The 22,115-nt window shown below is 45.1% G+C and overlaps 2 protein-coding genes across 3 annotated transcripts in view; one reads left to right on the forward strand and one right to left on the reverse strand.

The window, feature by feature from the left end:
* Positions 1 to 3,221: 3,221 nt before the first annotated feature.
* LOC100123861 (ES1 protein homolog, mitochondrial-like) lies at positions 3,222 to 15,759 on the forward strand. 2 transcript variants are annotated; one of them, XM_001607573.5, is made up of 5 exons: positions 3,222 to 3,763; positions 4,440 to 4,729; positions 4,807 to 4,970; positions 5,207 to 5,420; positions 5,590 to 5,917. In XM_001607573.5, exons 1-4 carry the CDS (start codon positions 3,626 to 3,628, stop codon positions 5,416 to 5,418), a joined length of 804 nt encoding a protein of 267 aa, XP_001607623.1. In that variant the 5' UTR covers positions 3,222 to 3,625; the 3' UTR covers positions 5,419 to 5,420; positions 5,590 to 5,917. The 2 variants fall into 2 exon arrangements, with proteins under 2 accessions (XP_001607623.1, XP_008215612.1); XM_008217390.3 differs by lacking the exon at positions 5,590 to 5,917 and adding an exon at positions 15,506 to 15,759 and having other exon boundaries at positions 3,474 to 3,763.
* Positions 5,068 to 22,115, reverse strand: part of LOC100679777 — a 90,633-nt gene continuing 73,585 nt past the window's right edge. The window contains exons 2-3 of the mRNA XM_003423949.4: positions 11,049 to 11,089; positions 5,068 to 8,570 (exon numbers count right to left, since the gene is read on the reverse strand). Coding sequence (XP_003423997.1) covers positions 7,590 to 8,570; positions 11,049 to 11,089 — 1,022 coding nt within the window. The 3' untranslated portion in view covers positions 5,068 to 7,589. The remainder of the gene's footprint in view (positions 8,571 to 11,048; positions 11,090 to 22,115) is intronic.

Consider the following 22,115-nt stretch of genomic DNA (forward strand, 5'->3'; position numbering starts at 1 on the left):
TGATCGAACTGGAATTATAAACATGTCAACGCGGAGCACACCGTTAAAATATTGAATGATTTCGCGTGTACAAGCCGGGCAATTAGATAACCCTGATTTTCCGACTGGCAATCTCATAACGCTCGCTCGCTCGATAAATATTAATTTATTAATCATACAGATCGGCGCCGCTCATCACTATTGCACGTCCATTGATAAGATGAAATCCTGTCGACTCGGGGGACACCTGGCTCACCCCCCACGAGGTCAGCACATACACACACATACACTTGGCTTTTGAACCCCAGAGGCTTAAACGAGTTACGTCGTCATAAATGTTTCCCGCGCGATCACAGATTGAGGCCGAAGCAACCGCAGCCGACTATGCTACTGCATATATACGTATATAACCGCTAAGACCGGAGCTTCGGAATTTCGCTGTATGAAAATAACGGAGCCCGGGGTTTGAGGGGCTTTGAATCATAGATGCTGATAATCCTGGGACGCTGAAACGATATCGCGGGATACTTCTCGGAAGAAATCGCTTTCGCCCGAGCTTCGCTGACGGTTATGGTGCGAAGCTGCCGCGAGGAATTCTAATGTTCGAGCGTAAATTATCGATGCGCGCGTTGACGCGCTCTTAGCTTATTTTTTTGAAAAACTCGTGCAATTTGCGTCCAACAACGAGTTGCTAAAAGTTCAGAGGCTTCAACAAAATATCTCCTCTCCAGCCAATGTCTCTCTCTCTCTCTCTCTCTCTCTCTCTCTCTCTCTCTCTCTCTCTCTCTCTCTCTCTCTCTCTCTCACTGCGAGCAAACTTCCCAGCCACACGTCAACTTCTCTCAGCGCCATCCAAACTTCCGCGTCTGCGAAGACAGCCACCTTCAAATCCACCGGCAGCTTTTTCTCCAGCTTTATACGTATAGACCCAACAGCGTATATCAGGGGCAGCAGCAGCAGCGAAAATCACGAGACACGTTACATCGTCGCCGCGCTGGGGCCACCGTTGCGAATATGACGTCTGCGTGACGCGAGAGACACATTTGCCAGCCGGCGCAAATGCGATGTGATGCGAGTAACTGAGTGGCTAATTGAATGAAGCGTCGTCTCTCAGGACGCCGGTATGCTGTATTGCCGCCGCGGCAGCGCGTGTCACACGTCAGAATTAGCAGCGAACGATTTGTCGCTCGTGCCGCTGCCGACGTGCTCTGTATCTTCGGGAGACGTGTCGCGGAGGTGTGTATTGCAGGCCCGGTACGAGTGTGTTTTTATTGAGACTGTTTCATTAGCGAGTCGCGCGTTGGATTTTCGGGTCCCAATTAAACGTGAAAAATGAAGGAAGACAACTCCCGACTGACACATGCCCACATACACGGATGATTTATTCTTCGCTCCCGTAATCTCATTCGTATACAGCCCGGTACAGAGCGCCCGCATCGATGCCTATTACGCTAGACTATCGCGCGCGAAATTATTACGCGAGTGACACGCGCGCGCTCCGAGGGTTGCGGCGCACGTCTAGTCATTAATAATCCATCGTCGCGAAGCATAAATGCTCCGATTCGTGCAAGTCGTTTATCACGGCGCTTTGAGCCGCGTTGATTGCCGAGTATACCAGGCTTGTAGCTTGTTTGTTGTTTTTTTCTTCTTCGGGGGTGTCTTGGAGCGTATGGGTTTATGTATTCCGCGAAACTCCGTTTTTCACGTTCGAGGCGCCGCCTCATCAAACTTTTAAATGCGCGTGTATAACGGGAAATTGACATGTGTTCCAGAGGACGGAGGCTGATTAATAGTTCGGCGGACGTAACGACGTTGGGATCCTTTAATAAGTTATGCCGTTTTGTCACGTAAGCTCGCTTTATTCCGATATCAATACTAAACAATTTAAAACGGAACGCGGAGGAAAAACAGAGCCGAGGAAAATACTCCACACTCCCCAAAGAAAACAACGAAAAAAAAGGTAAAAACAACCAGAGGCAAAGAAAAGCCCGCGCGGAAAAAGTGTAAAATAGACATCGCCCGAGTAGAAGATAAAAAGGTAACGCAGCCTCTCTCGCTCTCTCGCTCTCTTGCGCTCGCGAGCGAGCGAGAGGGAGGGAGGCTTATATGAATGTTAAAATAAGTTTGAAATTGTCGAGGACAAGTTCGGCCCCGTGGGAACAGCGACCCCCGGCCCGAGTAATTCCACCGGCGCAGTTTCTGGCGGCGAAGCTAGCCCTTCGCAAGCCTTCTGCCTCCGCCTCTATCTATAACACCACGGCGAAGACTACTGCTCCCGCTCAGCGTCATTCGGTGCAGTTGCAGAGCCTCGACGTATCAGTCTGTGTATACTTTGGCCGAGGAGCCGAGTGATCAGCTGGTGTCGTTTTTTGGTATAGTGTGAGGTAGAAGACGAGACGCGCGATAAGAGAGCGTGTGAGCATAAGGGCGGCGCTCGAGATTTACATAAGATTATGCGACGCCGCGCGAAAGGGATTGAAGAAAGTGACAACGTGGAAGGGAGAGAGCGAGTTCAGGGCTCTCCTGGGTACCCTCGTCTTGAGCTGATAATTAGAATAAAGCCCGGCGTCATCTCGCGTGTATAACTCATTTCCTTGCGCGGGGTGTACGTCGCGCGCGATGAAACGGTCGAGGGAAGCTGCATTTCCATATTCGATAAGGGCGGTGCGGGATGAGTCTCGTCGGCGAATAATTTTCGCGCTCTTTTTTCCAGGTGAAACGAAATCGAAATTGAAATTCATACACTCCATAAAAATCCATTAATCTTTGGCGTCGCTCCGCGATAACGAATCAACTTACCCCCATCGAAAATGATTTCCCCGTCGTAAACACTGCGTCGCTTCTATAAAACCGAGCTCCTCCGTATCTCCTCCTGGTTCTTTACGCGCCCTCGAAAATTTATTCCTCGCCGCGCGGCTGTGTGTATAAATCCGGGCTGCATAGTTGTTAAATCTCGGCAGGGCGAATTATGCATTTGGTATTCATAGCCCGAGCAAAAATTGCTCCTACAGCCACAATAAAGCTTTATGCGAGCCGTAAAGTAGCAAGTCGAACGCCGCCCCGATGTTTATTTAAGCCCCGCGGAACTTTCTTACGTACAGAAGGTGTTCCCGATGTCGGCGGAGACTTGGGAAAGTCGGTATTCGTTGGTGCTGCCATCGTTGCTCTAGCGTTGAGACTATAGTGTAGTGGTAATGGTAAGGGATACCGAGGATCTGGATGTCGGTAAGTAAGCGAGCGCGGATAGTTGAGATTACCGATGGGTCGTATTATAGAGCGGTAGGATTGTGCGGGCTGATGGTGTGGCAGATCGAGGCTGTGGAGATTCTGGGATTGGCTAGTGACGCCCTCTTACAGCGCACGGTTATACTTATTTAGCCGCTGGTCAAAGATTTTTACTTTCGGAAAATGGATCTTTAATTTTCTTAAAATTAAAATTCTGAAAAACAACGTTCTGCGCTACTAGATTCGAAAGAAAATATCGAAGCGCTTTTTTTATAGCAGTCATATTCAGACCGTACCAGACACGCGCGAGTCGCACGTTTCAAAATTCAATGTCTGTGTGATATTCCAAAATCTCTAAGTTCTCTCGGTGCCGTGCACTTTAAAATCAAAATTCAAAATCTCCTCGTACGAATTTCTCAAAATGCTTCAGTGCATCAAATCCGTCAAGCTGTTAAAAGACATCCCGAAGCTCGGCCTGCTGTCGTCCACTAACCTCCTCCACACGAGCCAAATCTGCCACAAGAAAAGGAGCTGCTGCGGACCTCCCAAAGTGGCCGTGGTACGTTTTCCACACCTATCTCAATTATCCAAATCATCTCAATATTCACACGCCTCTAATCTCCAAAACGCACCTCCGCGTCTCCATTATGCCATCGCCGCGATAATATCTCTCACTATCTGCACACCGACAAATTAGATGCTCTCACGCACGCGCTTGCTATCGTCCAACGGCACTGCACAGACGCAATCCCTCGAGAGAACCGACACACGCCCATAGTGCAATTGCGCACAATGCAGTTGCGAAATCGCCCGTTTATTGCCACTGCGAGATCGGATTTTTATTATGCCGGGCCGATTCGACGAGAGGGAAATTACGGGTCTGCGATCGATTATATTGGCTCTGGATACACACACGCGTGCGCGCGTACGCTTGATTTCTATTCCCGTGAAATTCTTTTCTTTGGCTTCGCGGCTATTGTCGTTATTTTCGCGTTTCCTCCCGAGAGAGGTTCTCTCGCGCGGCTCGTTAAAGTGAATTATAACGCGGATAGTGCTGATGTGGGCTTTGCTTTTTGCGCCGGGTTATATGGGTGCGTGTGTGGCGGTCGAATTGGAGAGGCGAGAGGAAATTAATAAAATTGAGCTGCTGAAATAATAAGGAGGTTGTGGGAATTTCTTATGCAAGTAGTTCTCAGTTCTTAAGAAAATTCTTAGCGATCTCGATAATTTTTCAGGTGCTCTGTGGATGCGGTGCGCTCGACGGTACCGAAATCTCCGAGGCCGTCTCTGTGGCCATCCACCTGAGCAGCAAAAATATAGAGCCTCACTTCTACGCGCCTGACGTGAACATCTGCGGGACCGTCAATCATTTGACTAAGGATCCTGACAACTGCGACCCGCCGAGAAACGCACTGGTGGAGGGCGCTAGATTAGCCCGAGCAGCTATCAAGCCACTTTGCGAATGCAGAGCTTGCGACAACGCGGGGCTGGTCATACCCGGTGGATGGGGTGCTGCCAGAACTCTGTACGATCTTATTTTTATTTTTAAAAAACCGAATGTTCAAATTGACTCGAATGCTTGAATATCTTTGAAATGTACAGGAGCGATTTTGCTTCGAAAGGCTGCAATTGTGTCGTGCTGCCGGAACTAGAGAGAGTCATTAAAGAATTTAATTGCGCCTCCAAGCCGATCGGCAGCATATGCATAGCTTCGGCGATACTGGCAAAGGTCCTTAACGGAGCGAAAGTGACGCTAGGAAAAGACTGTAATTTATGAATCCAATTAGTTTAATTAATCATTATCATCGCGTAGAATAAGGATAGGGGAGGGTTAGCAGAAGAAACACATCACGCAGCCAGCAATTATTTATAAGTATTTTATTTACAAAAATTACCATTTAAAAATTAAAGTACACAGTGTATTCTCGTGATTTTCCACCTCTCTACATCCCGGTCGTACAAAACAACGACCCATCTCTTCCCTCCATATACGTGCGCACAGGTCCGAAGGAGCAGTGGGTCTACTCGGACGCGATCGAGAAGGTCAAGCAGATGGGCGCCAAGGTCGAGCTGAAGGACGTCAAGGGCGTGACGCACTGCAAGCAGTACAACGCGTACAGCACCCCGGCCTGGATGGACACGCAGGCGAGCTACGCTGACATACACGAGGGTATCGGGAAAATGATAGCCCAGATGAGGAAGTGCATCAAGTAGAGGTATGTTGGATTCGTTTGTTTGGAGACTTTTTCGTTAGACTTGAACGATCGTTTGTTTTAAAAAAATTGTAAAAGTATTGCGATTCGATCGATCATCCAAGCTTCCGAAAAAGGGCGAGAATGCAGGTGAATTTATTTCTGAAAGCTGGGTTTTTCCTTCGGATTTCAGGAATGGAAAATCACTCGAAGAGGATAGTAGTTTTACAAAAGAAATATATGTCTACGTGTAATACGTTATTTATTCGATTTTTTGTCTCGGCTCCGCCTCTACGGGAGGCGACTCGTTTATTTTAACTTTTTTTTCGAGTACGTAATATAATTTCTCACTCCTTTGTTCTGCATACGTTTCCACTGGTTTTCCAATCCTCGAATAAAGTCTACGTCTATCGCTACAATAGTCAACAACAAATGAGATAACAATACACACAAGATCTACGGTAAAGTGTCGGTGTTCTGCGAATTACAATGTGTTCGAATAAAAATCGATCATCCGAAAATCTTGCGAATCATAAATTTTGACAGCCAAGGCTCCGTACATTAGATCGAAAAATTCGACTTTCTCATGATCCAGACAGCATCTCTCTCAGAGCCTTAGCATTCGCACGAGAGAGTTTTTCCGAGTTACCCTGCTCCAGTATTCGCCTCGCCGTAAGATCTTGTCTCCCGCGACACGAAGGTCAGTCTCGTAGCGATGGAATTCCAAGGGCAGCCGATCCCGCGCCTGGAGTTCCATCACTAGTCGTCCTGTTTCTTATCGCTCCTCCTTATACGTTTCTTTTTTTCCACGTGTGTCAATCTTTTTTTTTCCTTTTTTATCCACACCACCATGCCTGCGTGCTTTTTTTTAATATTATTATAATTATATTATTATAATGATGTGTACACGAAAATTGGATGAAAACGCGAGACGAGTTTCGTTGGCCTTAAATCCTAATGACGACCGGCGATTCGCGGTTCTCTTTTGTTCCTTATTTTTTTCTTCTTCTTGTCGACGAGGTTGATACCCTCTCACTGATAAGTGCATAATGCGAGCGAGTCATTCGTGAGTGGTCAGCTCGATTCTAGGCAAGATTGTGCGCGATTTGTGATTTTTTTCGTCTTCTCGAAAGTTCACACGTTCCGTCATCCGAAACATTGCTCTTTGCGCGGAAGATACGATCTCTCGATCCTCGGCACGACGACGATAATCGTTACTCCCGAATAGCAAGTCTACCGCACCCCGTTGAAAATGACCATATTGAAGCACCGACATCACACACGGCTCTCTTATCTCTCGAGCACACATCTGACTCTCGCGGAGAATGGAAAATCGCGGCGAGAATGCGAAAGTCGTCGTCGCGTGCCGCTTACTTTATATGCTCGCTCGAGCGGAACGCGAAAAGGGCGCGGGTGTATAGCACTCGCGTAATCGTTTTAGGTCAGACACGTTTGTAGATCATCATCGCGCGAGTCAGTGAGCTTGCCTTGTGTAGTGTCGAGAGCTGTTGACGCGAAGCGGAGTGATGGGACGCACTGATGGGTGGTTCGTTTTTTTTTCCAAGGGAGTTACGCCTGTCAACGAGCTTTTTTAACGAAAGTGTGCTTTTTTACGTTTGAAGAATGAATCAGTCTTGCATTTTTTCGTTAAATGTTAGAGAATCGAATTATTTTCGTGCTCTTATTTCAAAGAGCACAAAATTAATTCATAATTTATTCGTGATCAAATTTCTATTGCTGTATTGTATTTTGCCGAAGTCCTCGCGAACCGATTCCACTCTTCAAACACCCGCGAACTTAAAAACTAAGCTTATCGAACGCCCGTAATAATGAATCCTGCTGAATGATAAAATGACAATGCATTAAGTTACAATACTACGATAGTATACGTATAAGTAAGTGATAAAAATCAATCGCTCCGTACGAGAAATTCGAAAATCGATTTTACTCTCGAAATTCAGCTTCCCCCATCAGACATCGATCCTTCCGAGCACGAGCGCGCGCGCGTGCGTACAACCTTATAACGTAAAAAAAGGAATCATCGATAAACTCCCGCACGTTTTTCAGACTTTTCCATGGCCGGATTACCGTAACGCGTAAAAAAAGCTAGCAGTGCGCGCGCGTGCGTTCCTCCTTCCATCGGTAAAAAAAAAATATATTAAGTCGTTTCGATCTCCTGCGCCAATTTCACGTTCAACTGAGAGCGAGAAGAGGTTCGACGGTCATGCGCGACTTCCGGGCCTTCTCCTCCTGGTACTTCTTGATCTTGATGAGTTTCCTCTTGCCCTGGCTGAGCTTCTTCACGGGCACCTCCGTCGTTGTCGTCTTGGCCATCGGCACGTCCTCCTCCTCCTCGAGCATCCTCAGGGTCTCGATGATGTTCCTGGGCTGTTCGGGAGCTCGACCGGCGCTGCTTCCGTTCTTGGCGGCGTAGACCACCGAGAGGTGCGAGAAGCTGGATTTCGGTGGGGCTGTGATGTCGGCAAAGTCACGGAAGTTGGCGAAGAAGTCACCGCCTCTGACCGGTTGCGGCTTAGGGTTCTTGTAGTAGTTGGATCGGCCGCGACCGGTTCCGTGGTAGAAAGGACTGTAGGCCGTCTCGTCGATGCTGTACTCGTCCTGCTCCTTGTCCTCCGGGTAGTAGGTTCCGCCTCTGATGACGCCGAAGTTACCGGAGCCGAGGAGAGCCGGTTCCTTGTTGGAGGAGGCCGCCACGGCGTAGGGCCTGTCGCGCTGGAAGTAGCCAAGGAAGCGACTGGGCCGGTAGCGCTGCTGCTGGTGTTCGGTGAAGGGTAGACGGTGGTTTCCGAAGAGCTCAGCGAAGGACGGGAAGAAGTTCTGGCTGTCGGTCTCGAGGCTCTTCTCCTCGGGTTCCTGCTTGTAGTCGATCGATCTGGAGACGGAGGATGACTCCGTTGACTCGCTGGAGGTCACCTGGATGGAGGTCTGTACGGGGCGGACTGCTACGATGGTCACGTGAGGGTTCGCAGCTGGTTGATCGTGAGGCTCCTCTGATTGGTGGGACGAGGTAGTCTCGGTGTGGTGTTGGGTTTCGTGTCGGGCTGCCGTTTGGGTACTCTCGGCACCGTCCGGTTCCATGTACATGTCCGAGTCGTCGCCGTCGTCGTAGGCTTCCTCGGCGCCGCCTGTCTCCGATGCCGCAGCTTCGGAATCCTGAAAGATGGTTGGTTTCAGTTATGGAATATTTTGCGATTTTTGATGTGGGCAATCGATTAAAAATAACCAAAGAAAAGTGCAAATAATTATTTATTTATTTCTTAGGCAATATCTTCTGCACCTGCACACCTAAAAAATCATACTGATTTTTTTTCCTGTATATGCACATAATCAGCTTGCGCACGAAGCGCATTCAGAGGAGATCGGTTGCGATACGACGAAAGAGGGGAGACACACCTAGCATTGTTACGAATATGCCAGATCAGTGACAGCGGCTCCGCAGCCTCTCGGTAATATGCGGTATATTCAAATCGCAGTAGGTGTACATGCATATGGAGGTTGCGAAATAAGTGGCGCACGATGCCTTTCTAGAGGACGGTGCTGTACAGGAGAATTGGCTGCCCTTTTCGGTAGATGAGCCGCTTTCTGCGCTCCGAGGATCGGATAGATTGGCTCGTTGGGACTAGGCTCGTTATGGAAATTTTCTCTTACAGCGCAAATTGTTTCGAGCCTTTGGGGCTTTCGCGGCGGCACGTATGGTATCACTTCATTTGTTTTCTGCAGAGTTAACAAAGATTTCAGTCTCGATTGATGGAAGGAACATGATTTCTCTATAAACTCGTGAAAACCAGGTAAAGCTAAATGTGATAGTTTGAGAAATTATCGCTGCTACTAGTCCTTATTATGGCCATTCCGAGATATAAATTGTAATAGAGCTTTTGAAAAATACCGAGATTTTAATGCACCGTCTCACAGAACTTTCTTTGCATGCCATTCGCAGATTATCCGATCAAACGGTCGCCGTATCCGATAAAACCGTCGATACCGTCCGATCTAACTACTTTGCTCACGCAGCTTCATAAGTGCCGCAGCGGCAATAACAAATAATTTCTCACACCATTATTACGGAATTATCGCTGCCGACTCGACAACTGCAGATCTTTCCAAAAGATCCGTTATCTCATTACATCGGCGTGTATCGGAAAAAGCTGCGAGTTGTAGACACGCCGTAAAAATCGGCGAACGGGAATTATTCATGGCCTTCTAATATTCCGTATCCCCGTGAGATTTCACCTTCGGAGTCGATGCTCTTATTTTAGAAAACGCCGCCGGTAGCCGCACAGTCTCTAATGGAACTTTCAATGGCAAAAAGCCGTGTACTCTTATCGGAAACTACAGGCCGCTTTTCAATATTGACAGCGTCACTGGGACAAATGATTATTACTTTGCCGCGCGAGTCGATCGCTGAGCAATTGCGAGGGGAAAAGGAGAATGAGAGAAAGAGATTGATCGTGGCGCAGTGAAGGAGACGTTATACTTGTGTGTGATGTAGGGTTGTGATATTAATTGAGGCATGGAAGTGCACTTTCAGTTTATTTAGGCCTGTTGCGTAATATAGTATAATGTTATAGTAAAACGAAAGTGTTGACATCGCACGATGAAAAATCGAATTGAATCGTATACATTGAAGATTCGAAAACGATTCATAAATTGCAAAAGTGTATCTCCATGCAACAGAATCCTGTTACCGGTAGTGAGCCTGGAATCGATAGGTGAGCGTAGAAACTCAAATTATATACAAATTAAGGTCAATCAAACGTTGTACGGAGGGCAAACGTATCGAGCAATCGCTCAGCTTTGACGCGTAAGAGTTCATACATGTAACTGCAACGATGAATCGGCAATAAATGCGTATATGTGTGTACCTGTATAAAGAGATCGCGAGCCTCTTCCGGGATCGGGTTGAAGATGTCTATATTGAGCAAGCTCGGGCTCAGCTCATGCAGCATATGTGAGAGCGGTGGCTTAATTCACTTTTGATCGCTCGCAATTTTCAGCGCGGAGACTTTGTAATCTCGCAGTTTTCAGAAGATTTCGCGTAGAAAGTGCCGTGCCATTAAAACATGATTGTATATTATTTCCTTGACGATATAATAACAGGCTGTCCTCGGGATGATAAGTTTATCACTGCAATTTTTTAAAAGCGAAAATTTAATAAATCCAGCCCTACATTTTTGCACACAATAAGAGGCATTTGCATTTCAGGACAATGCTCCGAATCCGTAATTACGCGATACAAGCGTCCATTAGAACTGCAAAGCTTTCGGTACGAAATAAAAAATAGCTCCATTTGTGTCAGACACGTTTTGCATCTCGGGGCAACCGTCGTCAGCGCCCTAATCGGTTAGAAAATCTTGTCCCGATAGAGATAAGTTCCTTTGTGCATCGAACGATCGCGATTCTCATCCTTCCATACACATTGCACTCGTGGGATATTGAACTTTACGATTTTATCGATCGATCCTTTTATAATACACGTATCCCAATATCAGCGCACATACACGTGTGCATTGTTCTCTCGGCGCGTAATTGAGGCCTCGGACGAAATCTTCGAACGTCACGTTCGCCACAGAATGATATCGTGGATTTCCCATTTGCACTTTTCTCTAGCGGGTAAAATGTGTTTATGCGTACCTCGTAACCGGTTTTGTCCTGCTCAGGAACGGGAGCTCCATCTGGAACAAAAGAAACGTTTGATTATTTATCAGCGTAATGCGCCGATTCTCGCTGAAGTGAGTAGGATATCTGCAAAACGATTTCCTTTTTGCGTCTACACAGAATCGCTATTAAACTTTCTCTGCGTCCTTTTCATATTTATCGATGGTTGTAAAAGCGCGCGTGTATGAATAAAAACGGCTTCGTTTGTGCAAGCTTGGGATACACTGTAATATCGGAAGTATAGAAAAGCCGCGTGGCAAAAAGGCGATCGGGTCGTTTCCTGAATGGCGAGACCTTAAAAGTCGCGTTTCCGCGCGTCGCGAAGTTGTTGCAGTCCCGGTTTAGAAGAGTTAGAAAAAGCGAGTTTATTGAAAGACTACTACTTCCGACAAAGAGTAAAATCGACGTTGGATGTGTATTATATAGCGCTAATTGATTGATTGTCGTGGATAGATGTTTTGATGGAAAAGCATCGTTAATAAGTGGGTAAAAAGTTGTGATGGAAATCTGGTGACCGGTGCAAACATCCCATCAGCGTAATGATTGTTTAGTTTTATTTTAGATTTATACGCGCGTCGTGTATTTTAGAAACGTAATTATACCCGTCTCGTCGTCGTGTTGAAAAATCCACGTAATTTACAATTACTCATCGAGAGACGCTTCCGGCTTGGCCTTTGAAGGCGAAAATTTAGTAGGAAGTGCCTTACAATGCGGTCGTTCGCGTTATTGAATTTTCATGCCATTTAGTCGTAAATCACTAAAGATTCTTCTGCTTACGTAGCCGCTAATTGAATCAGCTCTGTTTAAGGAGAAACAATCACCTATTGGTTTTTTCACCATTAGTACAATCCATTCCCATCCGGATTTTCATAGAAAGTTATGCATTGCTTTTGTATCAATCGTTCCTAATTAACGTTTTTCTAGCTGTACTGCATCGTTACATCGGATTAGAGGATTTAGCATCAATCGCTTTCATAACGAACGAATTCTCAACCAAAAACTGAACAAGAATTCATATCAATCATCCCACTAATAAATCAAAGAGCGATTGTTCTCCTCCAAGGCGAAATTTTCCAGCTCGTATTCCTCGCGTTTCATCCTCGAAAGCGTTGATTTTCCGAGGATCTCGCGTATAATATGCAAATCGACGTGTGCGCGCGCGCGAAGGCCCCGTCGATCCAGCGACGCGTAAATTATTATTACGAAAGTGACAATGCCGCAATCGCGCGCGCACAATGCCACACCGCGGATGAGTTTGCATTATTCATTCAACGAGCGGCGATATTTTCGCGGGATTGCAAGGATCCCACACTATGCGGCGGCGTGTCATCTCGCTTTGGCAGTCGAGTTTGTACGATTCGTTATTATCGAGTGTGGTTGATGCGGTTAGATATGCACGACACGCGACGCAATGGTATATGATGAGCGTGCTTAGTGACCTCGTTTTTCAACGACGAGTGTATGAAGCACACGATGTTTTTGTTTCAGACGCTCATTAAGACGTTTTAGCGGGAGTTGGGGTAATGGGAGTTGGCATTGATGGAACGATGCTTGTTGAGAAACAGAAAATTTTGAATGAGCTGTGTTTATGTGAATAATCGTGTAATTTGCGTCTTCGAGTAGGTGCTTTAGAGACTCACGTGACCGGACTAGTGACTTCGGTATCTCACCTGCAACATAAAGAAGATTGAAATTATTAACAGAGTTCGATAAACGCATATTTTAATATACTTTATTATATTATTATAATACATCAACTTCATCGTCGCAATTTGGCATTAGTGTACACACTTTTACCGATAATTCATTATTGAGCACACAATGCATGAATGGAATGCAATATTCTACAAAGTTTGAGCAATTGATTTGTAAGTCAATAACTTTCGAAAATTAATTAACTCTGTCAAAGGCGCAACGTTATTTATCTGAATTTCGCCTTTTTTCGACTCTGCATCAAACACAATGGTCCGATGCTCGTATATTTATTTACTCTAACGTACTTGATTACAAAAGTGTCTATATCGACGAATTTACGATACACAATATGTCAGAAAAAAGTTTCTATTTCTCAACAACAAAAGTCGCCCGACTCGCTTTTCCCATGATTGAATTAGTCGAAAAAACAATACCTCCACAGTAAATTCGCAACTTTACCACGTCGATGCTCAATCTCCATAAATTCGTATCCGCGCGCTACACACTGCACTCCCTCGTAAAAATTATCCTAAACTATCCGCGAAAATTGGCCCGATCCCCATAAACTTTTACACCGAATCACCTCAACTTAAAACGCCGCCGTGAAACCTCTCGATTTTTATCCCCGTATCGTCAAAAATCGATTGTTCGGAGTAGCTTGATTTACGGAAAGCGCGCTTTCTAAATTTTCAACGTATAACTTTGTCGCGCACGTTTGTAAAACTTACCCGTCGGCCGTCGCTTCCCAGCTGCATAAATTTTCCGCGGGTCAATCAGCCGAATCCCATAAAATGCTTTCACCGTGAGACCAACGGGGTGAAAAAAGCTCGTCTCAACAAAACCACGATGAAAAAGGCGGGTGGGGCTCGGAAAAAGCCGGCCTTTTCAGGAAAACGCATTGCTGACGTCGGCAGGCTTTGAAGGCGGAGAAACGACATAATCAAATCGCAAATCAGACGCGCGCACGCACTGCGTAGGTATATATACCGATGAGGAAGTGATTTACATCGATGACTGGCGTAACATTTTTTGAGGGAGTAATTCAACGCGGACTGTGTCATTAGTACACACAGTGCAGGAAAAATTCGATACCGTTGCTTTTCGAAATGATATCCGAAGCGTCGTAAAAGTGATGGATATACTTTCTTGATATTGGAGCGGGCAAAAAATTCGAAATTAGCCGCGTACGCGCGGTATAAAATCGTGCGGAAAACACTCGGGACACGCGCAGTTTATTACGTGTTTATGGTCGTAAAGCACGGGGAAGTTCCTTCGAGAAAGCGCTTAATTTTACGGGCGTTTTCACGATGCCGAAAAACTGCGGCTCAGACCTGTATATAATACGTGCGACTTACGCTGGCTTTACTCTTTGCTTTGTGTCGGCGGCAAGAAAAGTGCGCCACGCGGGACTTTATGTAACGGGGTGTAGTTAAGAATAATTTTAATCTCGCGTAAACTACAATTTTTGGCCTTTCTTTTCATAAGCTTTTAATGTACGATGCAGGATGCTGAACTCCCCGAGTTTTTCTCTTGGTTTCTGAGACGTATAGAAATTTATGGCCCCGTGATGAAAGTCGGCGGGTGACAAAAAGTTTTATTGGAAAGTAAATAATTTTTGTTACCTACATATAACTTTATTCTGCTGAACAGTAGGTCCATCATATAAGTCAGACAGTTCGATAAATAATATCACTGATTATCCGTAATTGACAACGAAAAAGATAATCCTCGCTGTGGAGAGATGCGCGCGTAACGTATAATGAAGAATAAGGCCAAGCGATAATCAAACGATGTCGATAGGAGCTTGTCGTAACTTAGCTTCGCAATAAACGTCAAACAATTTCCTCTCATACACATCCCAGCATATCGCAAGCTTTTCTACACCGCATTAGATTCGATAATTGCAACACTCGAGTGCGTTGCATCATTACGTACATCTCCGTTACAAACGGAGTTTTTTCGCGCGGCGCGTGCAAAAAAAAACGACAGAATCGATCCAGGAAGCGTCTTGTCAATACATCGCTAATGAGAGCGAAGAGGAGTAGTAGAGATCGTCATTAGGCTTGCCGATCGCAAGACGAATCGTCGAGGCGATTTCTCCATGGCACGACTAGTCGTCGTCCTTTCGCGGAAAAATGCTAGCAACGTGGATCGATAAATTCGAATGAGGTGTTTTTGTCGGGAAAGGTATATAACGTTAGGTCGCACGTACATCTTCTCCGGTAATTAAACTTAGGTGATGGTAATGGGGCGGTACAGTCTGGTTGAAAGTTGTTTATGGTAAAACAGTCGAGAGTCTGGCCGTGCTCGGTAATTTCTACTTATGCTGGATATTTCTGAATGAAGATTTGTGAATGACGTCGAGTTTAGAGCTAATAGTATCTAAATTCTCGCTTGATTTACGATATGAGCACGACATCAAATATGAAATGCCGATTCATAAATCTCTGGGATCTCAGTGCTAATGCAGATTTGAATCAATTTTAGTTTCAGGCTATCATGTTACGCATTACGAGAATCGCATCATCTCTACTCGTAAACTCGAATTAACGCTAAATAAACTGAGAAAACCCATTAAAAATACCGATTACCATCATAATTTATATAAATGACCGGTGTAGAAAAACAATAAGACAAACCGGTGATTAATTCCATTTAAATTGAATCTAAGAGATTGTTATGAAGTGCGTAGATTAAACTAATAACGCAGAATTCAAACATCTAACGTTTTTTCACAGGTGACATTTCAAGAAAAATTCAACTCTTGCAAAATTCTTCGAACAAACTGTACACGCGTCTATGCAACCTCGTAACAGGGAGCAGCTCGCGCGCCGTCACGTTTCTCCCGCACTGCCTCGGCGCAACTACCGCATAGAGGAGACAAATTTTACGACCGATTAATGGGACAGGCGATTTTATTACGTACACACTTCATCCCGGCTCTTAAAGCTCGCTCACGCATCCGATCGCTCCAATAAATACCTACGAGCAGCGCCCGGTCTCCTTTTTGCGGCTTAAAAAAACCGTCGAACGTACGTAAAAGAATTCAAACGCGCGCTGGCAAATTTATATGAAAAGACGCCTGGATATACGTTTTCATCCGATGTACATAGAGAGAATACCGGTGTGATCGGTTGGCTAGCCGACGGTTTCTAGATGGTCGTAAAAGTGGCTTGGAGCAGCGTAAGAAGCTTTTATAAACGTGGTTATCGCTCTATTTGCATGGAACGCTCGGGTCTAGTTTGCACAGCTGTGAAGTTTGATGATGAAGACGAGGTGAACGATATGAAACTGAATAGCTGGTGTGATTTGACGATGAAAAAGGAAAAGCAGAGTGTTTCCATTAAAATTTAACGACGTGCGCTGTTTATGCATGTGAAAATGATGGTTTCGAGCAAGTTGCAAAGATCGAGGTTTTGTTGTTCTGATACTTTTACACACTCTAATGCAGACTGGAAATTCTAAAATCGTTCGTAAAGCTTTCTGAAATATCATTTTACTAGCGGAAAAGATATTAAACAAATATCGTAACATGTTTAACGATGCGGATGTAAATGATATAAGCTATGCTGGTGTCACTTTAACAACAAATTTAATCACCGTTAATGCTTTCCAATTAGATCCGCATTCATCCGCGTCAACTATCTTTTGCAAAAATTCCCAAGCTCAAAAGAACCAAACTTCACATACGTCTTGCAGTCACATGTTGCAAATGTTTCTCTAGACAACCATCATTGTCTCGGTCGATCGAACGATGCTCGATTGCGATACACACGTATCTCAAAAACGCGCAACGCAACATAGCTCGTCAGCGGATCACGATTCGCTGTAGGCGCGCGTACATTGCATCGATGAAAAGGAGGACGACAGCGCAGCCTAATAATAATAGCGACGGTGTATGAAAACCACGAGAACGACGATAGAACGGATCGTGGGAGTCTCTTTGTCATCTTTGTGTCAGAGCCACTCCTATGGTTGTTCGGTCTCTCGGCCTTTTGAGAACAATTAAAAAGTGCGAAGTTGATGAAGCGATTGTGCAAGAAAATTATACCCGTATTTAGAATCTGGTTGTACTCTGCACTTTCTACTTGAAAATGTATTGAGCGGTTCGACAGAGAAAAGGTTTTTTCCTTAAAAATGTTTTGATATTTATGTAAGTCGTGAAAGGCTGCATACTAAGAAGCTATATATATTCCTTTCAATGTGTGCTTAATGAGTCCGGTAGATACAATTTATATCTTAAGTGTACTTAAAATTGCATTAAAGATATGGGAATAAAAGTGGCGTTAAGCATCGAGATCGCGAAAGTTATGTCTTAATTATGCGCGATTACGGCTGAGGTAGTAGATCTGTATTAGATCCCAAAGATTTATAGAATTTTCCGTAGATGCAATACATCCAGTGCGGATGTTATACTCTTTTTTTAGAAATACCCCACAGAACGTACCGATACAACAAGTCCGCGATCTTCCCATCGCCGAAAAAGTATAAAGAAAGTAAAAGCCAGGATAAAGACGGCGAAATGCAAAAAAATAAGCGCTCCAAATTAAGAGCACGGGTGAAAGCTCCGGCGAGTCCGCTCTTCCTCGCGCGCGGTCTCGAACTTTGCATATACAGGCTCATAATATAATCACCCGCCATTTACGACCACACACGTCCTCGCGTACACGTGCACTTTCGTGTCTAATTTACAGTGCTACACGGGAGCAGAAGTAGAGAGAGAGAGAGAGAGAGAGAGAGAGAGAGAGAGAGGGGGGGAGAACCAATCAGAGCACTTTCTCCGCAAAGGGAGGAACCAATACGCCTTCGATCCAATTACGCGCCTAAGCAGTGCACTGAGTGCGATTTTTTTCAAGCCCCGAAGCATTTCTCATTTTGCCGAGATACCCACTTGCCGCTGATTGATTTGACAATAAAGCCTCAAACCTTGCGGACAATACATGGTGCACTGCGCGCGCGTGCGGTACATTCGAAATTAATAAATTTATGGCTCATTGTGCGCTACTTAAAATCAATTAACGGTTATGGCCGACGTTATTGTATATTTGCTGCTGTCGCGGGGGTTATTATACGGGTTTCGTCGGTTATGCAAGCGGCTCGCCCGGCAGTATTTACAGCCGCCGAACGTTGAATCATTGGCGTGTGCATAGCAGAGGCAAAAGAAAGAATCGGGATTAGAAATGAAGACGGATTAATAGCGAGCGCCGGATTTACGATATCACCGAAAATATCTGCCTTCGAGACTTCGGATGCTAATAATACACGCGCATTATATGCAAGAGTTGGAGAATTTTTCCGGGTGTCAAGGGGAAATAGAGGGAGGCAGAGTCGTCGAATATAACGAGCTGAAATTAGCCTAAGTGGATGTCGCATTCACATGTCCAGTGGCTCTAATTAATCGGCTTTTGCGAGTCTGAGTTATAAGCCGAGCTGTAGGATAGTGGTTGACGAACTTTTGTATGCACTTTTCCTGAAATGGGCGGGATTTATTATGTCCAGTGTGTATAAGAGTACGAGGTTGTGGGAAAGAGCGAGATTCAGAGATAGGTGCGATGGCGATCGGTAGTGCCATGAGCTTTATAGCATTATGGGAGCGTATAAGGGAGACAAATTTCTTCAAGTCGATGTTAATGATTGTAAATGACCGAAGGAAATCTGCCGTGGGATTGTATGGTTCAGGTTTTATCAGCAAAAGTCTTCTTTCGAGGTTCTTAACCTCGCGATAAGTCTTTGTTATTTTTAGATACCGTGCAAGGACGAACGCGTCTGTTGGCATCGTTGACGCGACGAGGATTCCTCCGCGCAGTAATCCTCAAGGTCAAGATGGGAAGTACTAAAAAGTGAAATGGCTATACTCGCAACATCTGTAAACTGGAATAGAAATCGTCGATCCATAGAAATGCAAATTTGCGCGTAATCGTGCTCTTTTGCCATTAATTTTTTGCATAGAAGCGGTATTTTTAAAAGACCACGCAGAGAAAGCGTGAAAGTCTATTCTGATCGATTCCCACGCGTCATTTGAAAAAATTATATGCGTCGTTTGTTAAGAGTCTTGGGATATACGGAAGTCTCAGTGTGGTATACACCTCTCGTATTTCCATACGGTGACCACTTCGCATTCGAATGTTTCGGTCGTTTGTTTCGTATGCGTTCTCTTATGCCTGCGCACTTTGTATTGTACGTGCGTTACAAATATGACATAAAACGTGGCGCGTTTCTCTTATGCAAATCGGGCGACGGGATTGTTTATGGAAAGGATGCTGCATTCGAGGGGTCAATATTTCTAGTGCTCGACAAATATCTACATTTACTTTCGCATCTCGGCATCTTGCCTTGTACAAAAAATTGATATCCGACATCGCTATTGAAGACACTAACAGCTTTGAAAATAGAGAAAGACACATCGCAAATTTTCTCCCGTCTCTCGGCCATCCGCGCACGAAACTCGCCGAGTCAGTATAGCAGCAGCGAACGAACCTTTTCCACTCGCTTCTCTGACTGCCCAGGGGCCAGGCCGGCTTTCCGCGACTATACGCATGCACACACTGGCCTTGACAGTCAGTCGCGCGGGGCCACTATAATATCGGCCGCGGGAGAAAGACAGTGAGAGTTGAAAAACGCAGCGGCACTGGCGACGCGTTCTCGGGTTCGATGGCACTTTCACGATGCCTCTTCGAAGCGTCTTCGTCGAGGCGAAACCTGTTTTTGCGCTCGTGTACTCGATGCGCGCATGTGTGCGAAGGTGAAACGGTGTGGATATTGTTGAGTGCGGATTTGTTGTTTTGAAACGCTCCGCACAAGGATTAGACGCAATTTCTATACACTTTTAACAGGCAATTCTAATTGCAGCTAAACGTTTCAACAAGGCGCTTAAATGTGATATTTAATAGAAAAAAAATGGAATTAAAGTTAATTCCAGAGGAAATGTAATAAACACTTGCGAAACGGAATTTACACTGTCATAAAATAGCTTGGAAAAAAATTACGATTACAGAAAACAGCTACCGCTGCGCGAAAATCGGCGTTACACTATTGAGTAAATCTACCGGCGGCTGAAAAATCCCACGTGTTCTGAGCATCGACATAGAAAAAAACACTGAAAATACAGACACATTCGCGCTGGCAATCACACGTACACCAGCGCCGTTTCGATAAACCTACAGCTACACGCAAACGCAGAACGAAACATGAATTACGGTTTTGTCAGAAATGCTATAATTGCGGGCTGATTTACGAGCCTGCCGATTTTGGAAAAATCGTGCGCGTAAGATTTCTGATCAATGTCGCGAATTTCGCAAGCCCACTCATCTTAGCGATGCGTGCAATTGGGCTTACACCCTCCGGGAAGTATGATACTACTCATGTATTAGAAACGGCGTTAATTAATCGATATCGGTAAAGGTGGCTACCGATCGTCCTTCGATGATAAAGGCGTAACGGTTCGCGTTCCAGTTAGACTTGTCCACTGGCTTTTCAAGAGTAAGTTATTGCTTTGATTAATATACAAGTTTCGATTGCGGGCGCAGTCTTTAGTTCTAGCGCAGTGGCGCGGATTTAATCACGAGCGGCCGGTTTTAATTGACAGTTATGATGCGATCGGTTACAACAGCCGGTGCGCTGTCCTAGACATCCGCGTATAGGGAAGTTTTACGGATACGTGCGTCTAAATATTTAGACCGATTTTGCAACCGCGCTGGTCATATCGGTAATTCATATGTTGATCACTTCGATTCCACGTGTTTTCTGGGAAATAGCGGCGCGATTCCTAAAAGGATTTGGATATAAATTGCGCCGTTATTTATTATGCTTCGAAAGAATTACGAAAATTGTGTACTTTAGAAAGTTTGTAGTGCGTTCGCAGTTTGAGCAATGATAACGCGAGTATATAGTGTAAGCTCTGGATGAGGAAACGCGTTATAGAGTACATCAAGATGCTAACGTATCGGTAACTGAGTTATGGAAAATTAGTTATATTCCAAACTTCTTTTTTTTTAAATATTTTATTATATCGCGCTTATTTAGCTACAGCCCAACTAACGCGATGCATAAATTTGAATAAGGAAAGAACGTGTTTTTCCTCCACTGTCGTTTATTGAGTTTCCTTATTCACTCGCAAAGTTTACGCGCAGGCGCAAGATGATCCTTAGCAAAGTCCAACTCCCGTACAAATGTAGCAGTTCACGTTTGAGATTACGATCAGCCAGTTTTACAATTTACTTTACGAGACCCTAAAAATTCCAGAAACTTACCGGCGCAATGTGGCGTATCACAAATTTCGATGTTTACACTCCGAGCGTAAACAGCATTACCGGAGTAACGAACGTCCAGCCAAGCTCGTACGTTACCCAAACGATCCATCAAATTAAACCTAACCCCATCCCGTCGCTCCTAATGATCATCTTTTATCACTCGCGGTTCTCCGTTTCCTCAATCCTCGACTCCATCTAAAAAGCCCAGCCAGAGGTAAACGTTTCTCCGCAACTCTGGAAATGAAGCAACGCTAGCGTTGCTCCCCTTTACCAACTGACTCGAGTTACCGCGAATTTATCTGCGATTTCCGCGTTTCACCGCGATCGATTATATTGTTCGATCGTTGCTGCTGCTGCGGACGACGATGCCAGGAGCTTACACGGCGAGGATGTGAGAAGACGGCGATACTTATTCCCGCGAGAGGCGCACGTATGGGCTGCTTTCTCCGACGAGGAGGTGTCGTCGCTGTCGTCGTCGTCGCCGTGACGCGAGCGCGAAAGAGAATGATTTCCGGGTGGAATATGTATGGGGTACTCTGTATGCTATAGCGCTGGCGTTGAAAAATCCGGAGATTTATAGCGAGTTTTGAGTTACGTAAAACGGGCTTCAGCTGCAGCTGCGCATTGTTTTTGTCGTTTAATTGCGAATACTCTCCGAACTTTGCTTTTTATTTTGTGAATGTTTTTTAATATTATTGTAAGAAAATTACTTTTATCGCTATCCAGCAATCTTTTACCAGAGTAAATCGGCAGAAATAAAAAAGGCAACGTTTCATGAGCAGCAGCAATGTCTGTCTGAACTTTGCTCGAGAGGATGTGAAAGTGGAATGGTTTTTTTCTCTGTTCGCACCCGAAGCTGGGAAGCGAGGCAGCGAGAAAAATTGATTTATGCTGAATGAAATGCCCGAGTTTATTTGATTTCAAGAAATTCGAACTTCTGTTTATATAAATGTATCTCTCGAAGCTCTTTTCCCATCGCAATACGCCCGCGCGTATCTCGTACAACTGGATTACGAGTTTATACTCTGTTACGCGTTTATGGCTCTCTCGCTTCGATTTCTGTCTTATCAGACTTGCAGTCCATGCCATTGTTTAAAAA

Source organism: Nasonia vitripennis, chromosome 1 (genome assembly GCF_009193385.2).
Source record: "Nasonia vitripennis strain AsymCx chromosome 1, Nvit_psr_1.1, whole genome shotgun sequence".
Classification (NCBI taxonomy): domain Eukaryota; kingdom Metazoa; phylum Arthropoda; class Insecta; order Hymenoptera; family Pteromalidae; genus Nasonia; species Nasonia vitripennis.